Here is a 12144-nt window from a genome sequence, read left to right as displayed (position 1 = left end):
CACATAACAGCATGGCACTGGCTGGGCCAGCTAGGAAAGGACAGGCGGCCTCCTGACTCCATCATCTCTGGAAGGATCTTAATCACATTTATGCGTCTGACGTTTCACTTTCTAAGAAACAAATATCTGTGAGATAACAGCAACCAGGTTAAGAGAAATCTTTCCAAAAGCTAGGAGAAATATGATCCAGTTTGGACAATACCTTCAATCATATTCTTTTAAATAGCAATCTTCCTCTTACAGCTCTTTGCCAGGAGCACATCCTTTCTGCTGCTATGGCTAAGGTAGCTACTTTCATCTCCACTAACAAGGGGAAATACAGACCTAATTCCTGGCTCCACGAAAAAAATTCTGAAGCCTTAATCCACCTATGCCCCAATCCCCCATCTGCAAGACGGGTACACTTGTTCCACCATATTCCCTGCTTTCCCCCCAAGGAGTCTAAGATTTCTGGGTTTGGTGCTCTATGTTTGTGCAATGTCTAGGCCAATCCAGGCCTTGATCTCAGCTGACATGCACACTCCTCTAATTTAAGCTATGGAAGGCAAAAGGGGATGGTTTTTAACCATTTACTGCAAGTCAAGTTTTTATGGATTATCATAGCTGGGGAGGAATCATTCTGAAAGAATGCTGCAGTACTAACAGAACCTACCACTTTTTGTGCATGGAAGGAAATAACTTGAAACAAGTTCTGAGACCTAAAAATAAACTATAATATGTTCAGCTGGGCATACACTAACCCCCAAGTGCAGCTGCCAGAGGATGAGTTGCCACCCATCCTTACAGCCATTTATCTCCTGCCGGGGAAGAGCGTAATGAAGCATGGAATTTGGCTGTGTACATAATTACCTGGATTAGGGATGGGATCGTGAGAGTGCACGTAAAATTCCTGTATACCCAGAGGACAGACAGTTCCTGCCCACGGTCTCTCCAGTGAGCAAGAACTGTGTGTCCTTAGATTACTGCTTACAGGGGCTTGCTTTTTAAAAGGCGACAAATCCTGGTGTGGAATGAATATTGCATCTTTGAAGAAATACCCTAGTAAATGTTATCAAAAGGGCGAGATATCTAGGAACAAGGGCACTAACAGCAAACCTCTAATCTGTTCCCTTTTGTTTAGGAAGGGTTTGCCCTCCTCCACCTCCCGGTCTATCAGGCAACCTCCTCTCTCCCCGACGTCGTGCCTCCCCCATACAAACAGTCCTTCTGTTCACTGCCCTGCCACAGGAAGAAGAAAATCTGTGCGTAGTTATGCAGGCTGAAAGGGTTAAAGCCCCGAGAAGCGAGATCTCCATTTGTTTTTGTACTTACAATGAGTCCAAGGACTCCAGGAGGACCTGGGGCTCCCAATTCTCCCTAAAAGGAAAGACAAACCGACATGGTTAAGGCCACTTTGTAGACAAACAGAGGCTGAAAGGCAGCTCAGTGTTTCAAGAGCTTGAGGGGAGGGAAAAGACCGTCCCTCCCCCTTCCGTCCCCCCCCCCAGCCCCTTCCCCAGCCAAAGTGTTCGAGAGCTTCCATCTTAGCGAGCGCGCTTGCGAGCGCAGCCTCTCCAGACACAGGGCTGCTTGTTGTTCGGCAGTTATTTGCAGGACTGACTTCCCCTCCCAGGAGCAGGCTGGATAAAAGAAGCATTTCACTGTGCAGGCAGGGGAGCGGGTGGGAGCCTGCCCCAGGTGAGATGAAGACATGGGCAGGGAGAGGGACCAGGGTAGGGAGGGGGCATGGGGACAGCAAAGCTAAGGTGGGAAGGGAAGGGAAAGCTGCTGCTTAGCGTTGGGAAAGGTGTTTTGGGAGTGGTTAAGGAACAATAAAACTCTTAAGAAAAGGAGGGCTTGGATGAAAATTAAACTGGATAATTTGGGGAGAGGGTATGGCACCTTCTGGTGCTGGCTGATGGGCCCTGGGAGTGTGTTTGGCACATGGGGTGCTCCGAGGCTGCTCCTCCTGTATCTAAGAGCTGGTTTAAGGTGGGGAACCAGCAGCATCCTCTGCACTCTGCCTCATCCATCTGGGCTCCTGCCCAGACCGTCAACTAGCCATTTCTTTAATTTTCAGAAAAAGCCCCTAGCCTTTGGGCTGCAGCTTGCCTGCAGGGAGGTGGCTCAGCACCTCTGTCCCTGGAGCAGGAAAGTCTCTGCAGGGAACACAGCACTTGCTTAGAGGACGAGTCGCTCTTAATCACACTGCAGAGAGCAGGAGACGGACTGCAGAGATTTCCTCTTGGGCTCTGTGCCCATTTGCCACTTCTTACAGACTGCTCCCAAGCAGGGCATTTTGGAAAGCACCAGCTCCTCTCAGAAGCTTTTCAAGAGCACCTCAGAGCTCACCATTTTGAGGGACGGACTGCTGTCTGGGTTTGTGGGGCTGGTTTGAATTCCCAGCTTCACCACAAAGTCCCTCCGTGCCAGCTTTCCAAAGACATGCAGGTACCAGGAATGCCAGCAGGTGCTTCATGGCATTTCCAGGCAAAGTGCAGCAGGGAAGCTGTGTCAGACCCACACAAATCACCTATCCAGGTCCCTAAGTACTTTAGCAATCGCGATCCTCAGCCTGTCCCCGTGTCTCCCTTGGTGGATCACCCGCTCCCTTGCCACATTGACAGTGTGTTGCTTGTCAGGGCAAGGACCTGCTCTTACACACCTCTGTCTCGGCAGGGCCTCTCAAAACAAGTGCATTGGAAATACTAAACTCCCCATTGGCTCAGACAACCCTACCCCTGCTCTGGATCATGCTGGCTATTTTCTTTGACAGACCAACTTAGTTTATGGTGCACATCTGGTGGAGTCCCCTTCAGTGCAATAAAGCTCCCCTTTTATGGAAAGATTTGCCTAGTGAAAGAATGAAAGAGAAGGGGATGCAACGTGACTAAACGTGCTCAGCCTCCTTGGATAAAGGGTTACGTGTGTTTATTTTATGGGAAGTGGAGTAAAGGACTATTGGGCAAGCACACACAAAAAGCGTTTCATAATCTCAACCAGCCTAAAATTGCTTTTTTATGGCCGGTTCCTTTCCTGCATACTTGGGACATCTGCGGAGCAATTGTTCCTCATGGGTGGGATTTCTGCATCCTCAGAGCTACTGTAATAAGGTCGGCTTCAAGCTTTTAGTCGAGGCCTGGCATTACTAGGCTCAGCAAGAAGAGGGAATATCCCCAGGAATGCTGAGCACAGGAGCTGCACGGTAGCCTGGATTTCCCAGTAAGCTCTGCAGGCTCCGAGGGTGGCTGGGATGCAGACTGGGTGGATGGTTGGCTCTTGGTCCTACCAGTTGCAGGAGGGACTGCCTAGATTTCTGCATTAGGTCATGTGGGTATTCCTCAAGAGAAAGGGTAAATGGGGAAACGCACGGCCTCATGTTTAACACAAGATGATTTCCTCTTGGAAGAGGAGGGGGTGGACTCCCCTGGGAGATGTGAACAGGACTAGTCGTTAATTTGAGCCATTCCCTGGCCTGGGAAATGGAGAATTTACAGGTGCTCTTTCCTGGCTATCAGTAATGACAGGCTGGTCCCTGACCTTTGAGGGAAATCGGGCTCTTTCCTCCTTTTTTCAGTGCATGAACCAGGCACTGGGACAAGAGACAAGGACATGAATCAACAGTCCTTTCCCATGTCTAATTCCTGTGATTAAGAGACTAATTGGAGTGGCTAAAGCGCTCCGGGAACGGGGATCTGGAATGTGATGGCTCGACAGTTCTCAGCAAGTTGGTAGGAGGGAAAAACGCCCCTGCGGTTGGAAGAGTCTTTGCTCTGTCTGGAGGGGACGGAAAGAAGATCAGAGACTGTCGGCTTCAGCCATCCCCATGTGACAGCAGAGGCAGCAGCAGCGTAAGTGCTCAGTGGATCAAATAGAGGATGGGGCAGTTCAGGACCCGTGGCAGCCTGCCCGCCTGCCTACAATTTAGCTGCATACTCCACCTAGCAAACTCGGCATATTTGTGTGTTCCACAAACAGACTTTCTGGCATTTTTCTGCGTCTGTGACTCCACTTGTGACCCTGTGAACCTCCCTTTAAGTCAGCCGAAACAGTCTGTTTTCATTCTACAATCTCCAAGGCACATTAATATTTAAAAGCCGTTGATAAGATGAAAGAAGAGCAATCCTTCTGGATGAATTAACGGAAGGGACATTTGCTTCTCTCCAATGCTCTGGGAACTGGCATTCAGCTAACATTGAGCACATCTTCTGAATGGGGCTTAGACAACTTGCAAATTCAAAAGAAAACAAAACAAGTTATTTGGAAAAAAAAAAGTCTTTCTGACCTCCAGGATTCCTGCTCTTCCTGGTGGGCTGGCTGGAAATAGCAATACAATCTAGAAAGTCTTCTACTTTGGGACTACTGATTCCACTCTGACCCATGGTTTAAGTCGACTGAAGGATGAGAAAAGTCCTGCAGAAGTATTCCTTGGGAATCTAATTCTTTCAGTTCACTGCATTTGTGACTCTTGTGCTGAATTCCCACAAAGGCTGGAGTGTAGCTGAGCTTGGCTTGGTGATTAGAGTCGCTTGTTAAAATAACTTTTATGCTGCATATATGACGAATGTGAACTTGAAGACACGTGCGGAGTGGGTTACTTTACACAAATCATTCCATCAAACACCAAGAGCAGCACTGTGATTATGTGTGAATAACCAAGACAGCAGGAATTTCAAAGATGAATCAGTACTGCTCACATGCTAACTGAGGGATAACCAACAAAGTAATTCAGAAAATAATTTAGAATAATTAATACATCTGAGAACTTTTGCAATCCAGAAGGGCATGTTTTGTGAGTAGTAGAAAACACAGCACATACCCAACTGTTTAGTATTAAGTGCTACAAGAGCAGAGCAAAATAAACCTTATCAGCATCCAGCTGCTTCATGGTCTCTGACCATCCCGACCCAATTCCCAGGAGACACATCCCATTCTTAGAAAGCCAGCAGGGGTCAGATGAAGACCAGAGAAAGGCCAAGAACTCAGGAGCCTAGAGACTTCTCCCACGGTAGTCCCTGGGCCAGCTGAGGCATGAGGCAGGGCAGCACAAGCCTGGGCTATGGTGTCTGCCTCTCAGTGCTCCCAGACACCAGAGCGGGGAATCTGGTGCTTCTTGCACCAGTAGTAACGTTCACTTCAGCTGAGGAAAGGTACTGAGCTTGGACTACTTTAGAAGCTTACTTCTACAGGCTAGTGAAACGCAAACCAAGTGGTACCAGCTTGCTAACCTGCATCACAAAATGAAATGTGGTGAAAAGGAGAGGAACAAGCCTGTTTCTCTATGTACCTCAGACCTCTACACAATTGAGGGTTTGCATGCACTCGAGCAGCCGTCTGTGGTGCCTTATGAAGATATGTCCCTCTGTCTCCAAGCCCATGTCTCCCTGCTATGTTCATACGAAGCTTCATCCAGAGCACACTAGTCAACAAGGTGATTCCTGTGACTGTCACAGGTTTTGCATCAGGCCCTGTGGTATGGACAACATGCTCCAGCTACTGCCTGCTCATCCCTACCTTTCCTCTCGATTTTTCTTTTAGTCATACCCTCAGGATGAGAAAGCATCTATCAAGACCAAGGTGAGAGAAAGGCAATTGGTAGAAACAGAAAGCAAATAGCAGCATGATGACCTCGCAGTTACAGGATTTTGAGTCGAACATGAGAATTTGCAGCATGCTGGGGCAGGGCAGGGTTGTACATTCATTTCTCAGGAGGGACAAAATCAAAATGCTAGCAGCTACCACCAAACTTAAAAGCTTCTTTCAGCTCTAACTAGCATGACACAGTACAGTGTGCTGTCTACTAGAACAGAAAGAAAGAAGGGAAAAAGCTATCGACTTACTGGGTTCCCATCGATGCCTGGAGGTCCTCGTTCCCCAAAATCACCAGGAAAGCCCTGAGGAGAGGAGGCAAACATGAGTGTTAGTTACTGACATACCATGGTGTAAAGACAGTCAGCCTAAAAACTACTCCCCTTGCAATCAGTACAGCACTTTGGTAGAGAGCGGGTCACAAGGAAGCGTGGGCCAGCCAGCCTGCTTGTCCTCATCCAAACCATTCTTGCTCCACCAGCACATCCGCTCAGCAAGAAGCTCTACAAGGCCAAAAGCTCTGATTCACTGCTCTCTCCTGGGGCCAATGAAGGGTAACCAGAAGTACCGTTTACAAGGCTCAGCCATGAGCTGCACAAGAACTAATGGGAGCCTTGAGAGGAAGAATCAGTGAGCAGACAGGAAGGCTTTTTCCTTGGCCATGCTATGAAAAGCACCCAATGCTGAGGCTGCCGGACGCAACTTGTTCACACCTTGTCTTGCAGGCTACGTCCAGCCCACAATCAGCCGTGCCTTTTCTTAGCACCAGTTGTCAGCCCTGGGCACGCTTCATGAGGCAGGCAAGTCTTTTGCAGCGCCATGTAGAAAGACAACGTGAGTGTGCATAGCAGAGAGAAGGGGTAGAAATCAGTGCTTCTGTCCTCCTTTTGGTTCACCCAAGTACTCCAGTATGTCCAACAAGGAATATACAGCCTTGAAGATTATGTTGTATAGTTTACACGTGAAAAGATAATCCCACATGTGGAAGATCAAACTCTGTATTTAAAGATACAGTGCTTTCTACCCTCTTTCAGGAAGAAATAGCCTACTAATAGGATACTTCCTTAAAAGTCAATACTTCTTTAAAAGTCAATCCCAAATCCCTTATGTTCTGGAAGAATTTATAAACCTCACTGCAATGACTATTTTCAAAAATGGATTGTCAATCTGAATTATTTCATCCTGCCTACTAACACAATCATTTTAACAGTACCCCCTTCTCATAGGGTAGCTGAATAGCGTAATGCCTGTTGGAGCCCATGCAGATGCTTAATGGAGCTGATCAAAGATGCCTAGTGAATTCACTCTAATGCATTCACGACCTTTCAGCTTGCCAGGGGAACAAACGGTTCCAAGCTCATTACGGTCCACACCCCAGAGCTGTGAAAGACCATGTTTACTACATGAAAAAGTCACCACAAAAGACTTCTTCATCATCTCATTATATCTGATACAAATTTGGAAGACTTCAAACAATTATAGAAAAGGGAGTGGAGGTACTGAGCCAGAGCCAGAACATGGTGGTGTGACACGTTCTCTCTTGCACTCTTAGACAGACCCTGTGCTCCCCTAAGACCCCCCAGTTCCCTAATACAAACAACTCGTACAGCAGCTTGCTCTTCCCTGTCCTGTCATGCTCCGTCTCCTTCAGAAAGAGCTCAGCAGAGGGGTACACAGCCTCTGTGGTTAGTAAACCCTCTTAGTCACTATATCGACATTTTCAGGGAGAAAGCAGTTGAGTTTAAGATGGATTGGACTCAATTTTCCCCTGAGATTGAACTTCATTCAGCAAAGGACTGGCAGGGAGCAGGCTGCCAAGAGCTATCAGGAACCAGCTCAAACATCAGCAGTTTCAGTGTTACTCTGAACTTCAGCTGCAGTGGAAGGTGCTTTGGGAAGGCTGTGACACTGAGGTAAGAGAGTGCTGTGACTCTCCACTTCTTTTTCTTGCATGCGCCTTAAGATGGAGTGAGATAAAATATGACACAGCATCCACCTCCTTTGACTCTGAGCCAAAAGGAAAATCGTTGTCTGCTAAAGGAGCTCCCCATGGACAGAGCATATGCAGAGCCTAACCCTAGGCTCTGGCTCCTAGACTTGATTAATTCAGCCAGGGCTAAAATCTTGCTTTAATCTCCACACTACTCTGACTGTGGGAATCAGGATGGAAAACTATGGAATATATTTGCATATAAAAGGCTTCCTAACCAGACCATCTACATTTGTGCTTCAGTTCAGAGTGGGAACTTGTGAAGCAAAGCTCTGATCACCCCTGCTCCCTCTCCTGTTTATGGTGGAGCAGTCTTAGAGAGTAACCAGCCTTGCTTAGAGGAGGCTACACCAGAAGACATACTCCAGAGACACACCAACAAGCTGCAACTGCTAGTGGGTGTGTTATTTCTAACTCATACTAGGAGTCACAGTAAAACTGCCTTACACCCTTCTCTGGCTCCACCAGACCGTGAGATACAAAGGACAACACTACCACGTTCTGGGCTAGCTAAGAGCTTAAGAGACGGGGATGGAGCAGACAGGGAGAGGATGGTTCTTGCTGAGCCAGAAAGATGCTCTCTCTCCCTCCCTGCTCCCCTGTATACTACAAACACTGGTTACCTTGAAAAAGCAAACCTGAGGGAGGCAAAATGCGACAGCCAACAGCATTTGCTATCTGGAAACCCATCAGCAACACTGAAAATTGAAATGATCGCAGTGGACAGAACAGGAAAACTATACTGGGAAGCTCTGCAGTCAAAGATGTCATCCAAGACCTCCCTTCACCTTTGAGGGTTTACAACTGCTGGTCAACACAACTAGGTAAAAAGTTACTTAGTCAAATCTAAGGTGAGACATGGGAGACAACCAAAATTTTGCCACTGACTTCAGAGCCAGCATTTCACCTCTTCTGTACCAATTCCCTACAGCATTCAGCATGTGCTCCTGAACGGACACAAGATATCACTTCCTCGCTTAGACTCAATACTTCTATTTTATGGGCATCACTGCGAATAGGAAAGTTGTCTGCTTTTTTCCAGCTGGGCACTACATCCCTCAAGCCTGTGCACATGCCAAGAAGCTGTGGTAAGCAACCACTGGAAACAGCCTTCTGCCATCTAGAGACAAAGACGTCAAATATAACGAGAAGGCAGGGGGGCTACAATTTTCTTAATGAAAAAAAGGGGAAAAATAGCTCTGCCACATGCTGAATCAATAAGATCAGAACAGAGATGTGTAGGGAAAACTCATTGCTTAGACAAGAAAAAAAAAAAGAAAAAGACTGCCTTGGAATATTTTGCTGTTTACAGTCATACAACTTGCCAAGGAAAATATGAGTCTGCACAGACTGATACTGTACTTACGCTGCCGCAGATTTCAGTCACAGCCTTCAGCAGTCCCCCAACTGCATCCTTCCTTTCTCAAGAGGGCAGAGCTGGGCACAGTGACCCATGGATGCCACTGAGCAGCCTGGCCCTGGGGCTGCTGAGGTGTCTTCTGTGAAGCTAAGGTCTTGCCAATGTGCGAAGGTTTTACTACTTTGAATAGTACAATTAAATCAATATTGCTACAGCAGAATAATATCATCTAGAGGAATGCTTGCTCCAGACTAAAAGCATTTTCTAAATTTAGTTTAAATCTCTTCCAACGTGATATAAACAATGCACTTTTCTGCCAGAATAAGAGTAGCCAGATAAAGAACTATTTAATTTCATGTTTCCCACTAATCTCTTTTTATGCCTCAGTTTCTAGAACTAACCTTGCTGCTTAAAGATAAAGACATAGGAGATTTGAGGCACTTGGTAATAGAGTTAATAAAAATCTAGCTTTTACATAGGCTTTCCAACAGTAGATCTCCAATTATTTAAAAAAGCAGATTATTTCTGTGTTTTGAAGGCAAACAGCTGAGCACCTGAGGTCACTTGGCCAATGCTATGCAGTAAGCAAGAGATTCGACAGTAAAACCCCTTCACAGCACGCTGTGACTCTCTCCACAGAGCTAGGGTTTCTGCCCATTCTCAAGATGGGATGGAAAAAGGTCATAGTGGGAGGAAACAGAGAGAAAACCCAGAACAGTGTGGGCTGGCATCATTGCTACAACAGCCAGGCCCAAGACAACACTTGGCAGCAAAGCCCTGTCCTTGCCAACACCTGATCATCCTTAACACTCCATCTGCTCTGCTGGCCTGAGCACCCCTCCCAGCCTCAGCTCACAGATCTCTGGGGTGGTGGGTGGTCCCCTGGTACTTTTTGGCCCGAGCTATAAAACAAACCTAGTGGAGGAGACGGATGGAAAGAGCGGCTTCAATTCAACTAACCCCAGGCATCCCACCCCAATATTTGAGCTTGACAACACAAGTATTAACAGTCTTTTGCACATTAAATGAGACCAAGGCTGGTGGCTGTGGCATGAAGGAGGATATTTCAGCATCCACATGGTCTCCAAAGACCCAAACCAGGTTGTGAAAACTATCCCAACACAGTCCTGTGCACAGCATGAAACAATCAATCTTATAAGCCCCTAATGAAAAAGAAAGCACTTTCTTTCCATGGGGTAAGCAGTAGCAGTTTAAACCACAATAACAGTTCCAGTGACCACAGTGTCCTAATTTATTGGATCTCACATGTCTGTAAAAGCTATTTTTTCAGTGCCTCTTCCCTTCTGCGTGAGCCTAAAGGACAGAGATGTTCCCCAGGAACAAAACTAGCACTATTCAACCGAAACAAGCAGCCTAGGAATTACAAGCAGACTTCGTTATCCCATTTGTTTCATTCTTGTAAGCAGCACTACCTCTTCTCTCCCGTGCATTACTCCAGCAGTCTGAGGAGCCCAAAGTGAGGAAGAACACATGGGGCAGGAAGCTCATTTTATGGTGCTGGCGGACAGGCAGGTCGCAACTGGCAGCCCATTACAGGAGACTTGTGAAAGAGATTAAAGAGCCCAGTGCATTCAGAGTCTCCTGACCTTCCCAAAGGGAGTGCAGAGGTTTTTTTGGTACAGAAAATCCACCATTTTTCAGGGTACAGCTGTTTTTCCAGGAAGACTGGGCCCTGGAAATTATGCTCAAGAATTGGGACGGCAAAGAAAAACACCCTAGTGAAAAATACCAAGCCGTGCATCCTGCCCGCTCTGTGGAAGGGAGGGGACATGCAGAGAAGGGCCAGGACCAGCAAGGGATGGCAAATGGCAGCAGAGCTAGGAGAAAAATGCTCGACTAACAAGTTCTGTTGGCCGAGAGCCAGCTGGGTGCTCCTTCGCAGTGGCTGAAGTCAGGCATGACAAAACTTTTGGCTCTACCTCACAGCTGGGAAATACAGAGAGGAGGTGGGGAAAAAAAGTCCAGCTGAATGGATTTCACATTGTCTGAAGGAGAAGTTCAATGAAAGAAGCAAGACGAAGCTTGAAGAGGAGTTGAAGAAAAAACATACAAGCAGATACTTTGTACTAAGCAAGATCCAGGTGCTTCTGTGCTCTCCTGTCCCCACCCCAAGCAAAGCTTTACAGTGGTTGCACAGTTTGCCTGCACTGCACTCAGTGAAGCTGAGGAACCGCTATTAGAGAGGAAATTGAGACAGAGAGAGACGCAAACTGATTTATCGCAGGTAGCACTGAGAAGTCCGAAGCTGAGCTAGTAACTAAATCTCTGTCTTTGAGATTCTACAAGAGCGCCTTAATTCCTTTTCATCCACACTCCCTGCAAAGGGCATCCTTTCATACGCCAGGAGACTCCTGCTGAGAACAACCAGACCTAGACAGACGCTGGAACCAGCTCCTCCTGCATCAGGGGATTACATCCCCCTCCACCTCCCCTTCCTTTCTTCCTCTGCTTAAAACAAACAGAGCAGCCTGCCCTTTCTTGCTGTTCTCAGCCAAAGGGCTGCTCCTGGTCTGAGCAGACACCACCACTTCTTGCCTCTTGTCCCTGGAAGCAGCTGTCCTCAGGGAAGCAGGGACCAGCGAGATGCACCATGTCCTTTGCTTCCCCAAGGCCTTTTCAGGTGTGCACATGTGGGTGGGTGTGTTGTATGTATACAACATCTGATTCAGTTTAAAACACTTTCCCTGATGGAGTAAGGGAGGCAGTCTGGCAGCTGCTGCTCTGAGGAATCCTGGCAGGTCTTCACGCCAACAGAATCCTTCTCCAAAAATAGGATTTTATTTTCCTGTTGGCTGAAGGTGAAGCTGCTCAAACCAACCAGCCCTCCTGTCTTGTCTGCGAAAGACTCTATTTGCCAGTTGGCTCCAGCCAGGTGAATCACTGGCCAGGAGTCTCCCCAGGGATGGAGTTTGCAAGTCAAACAATTTAAACCAAAAAAAAAGAAAAAGGTGGTGGTGGGGAAGCAGGGCTGAGGGTGAGAGAAGGCATTCACTGGAAAAAAAGAAGGAGAATAAAATAAACAAGTGTAGCTTATATTGGCAGCTTACACCTCTGAGAGCATTCTTGGTGGAGAGAGCAGACATGAGCCGCTCCACAGGTGGGCGCGAAGGCAAGCAGGCTGGCTCAGACCCAGCGCTGGTTCCTAGAGCAGCAAGAGTCACCCTAAAGGGAGCCTGGCAAACCCTGTGCTCCCGGCGTGCCTCCT

The 12144-nt window shown here is 47.4% G+C and overlaps 1 protein-coding gene across 1 annotated transcript in view; it reads right to left on the bottom strand.

Moving 5' to 3' along the window:
• The window catches only part of COL27A1 (collagen type XXVII alpha 1 chain), a 163316-nt gene that overhangs the window by 90431 nt on the left and 60741 nt on the right, over positions 1-12144 (bottom strand). The window contains exons 14-15 of the mRNA XM_069771912.1: positions 5820-5873; positions 1312-1356 (exon numbers count right to left, since the gene is read on the bottom strand). Coding sequence (XP_069628013.1) covers positions 1312-1356; positions 5820-5873 — 99 coding nt within the window. The remainder of the gene's footprint in view (positions 1-1311; positions 1357-5819; positions 5874-12144) is intronic.

Source organism: Haliaeetus albicilla, chromosome 26, assembly GCF_947461875.1.
Source record: "Haliaeetus albicilla chromosome 26, bHalAlb1.1, whole genome shotgun sequence".
Lineage (NCBI taxonomy): Eukaryota > Metazoa > Chordata > Aves > Accipitriformes > Accipitridae > Haliaeetus > Haliaeetus albicilla.
Note: the sequence above shows the minus strand (reverse complement) of the source record. Positions and strands in the feature narration are given on the sequence as shown.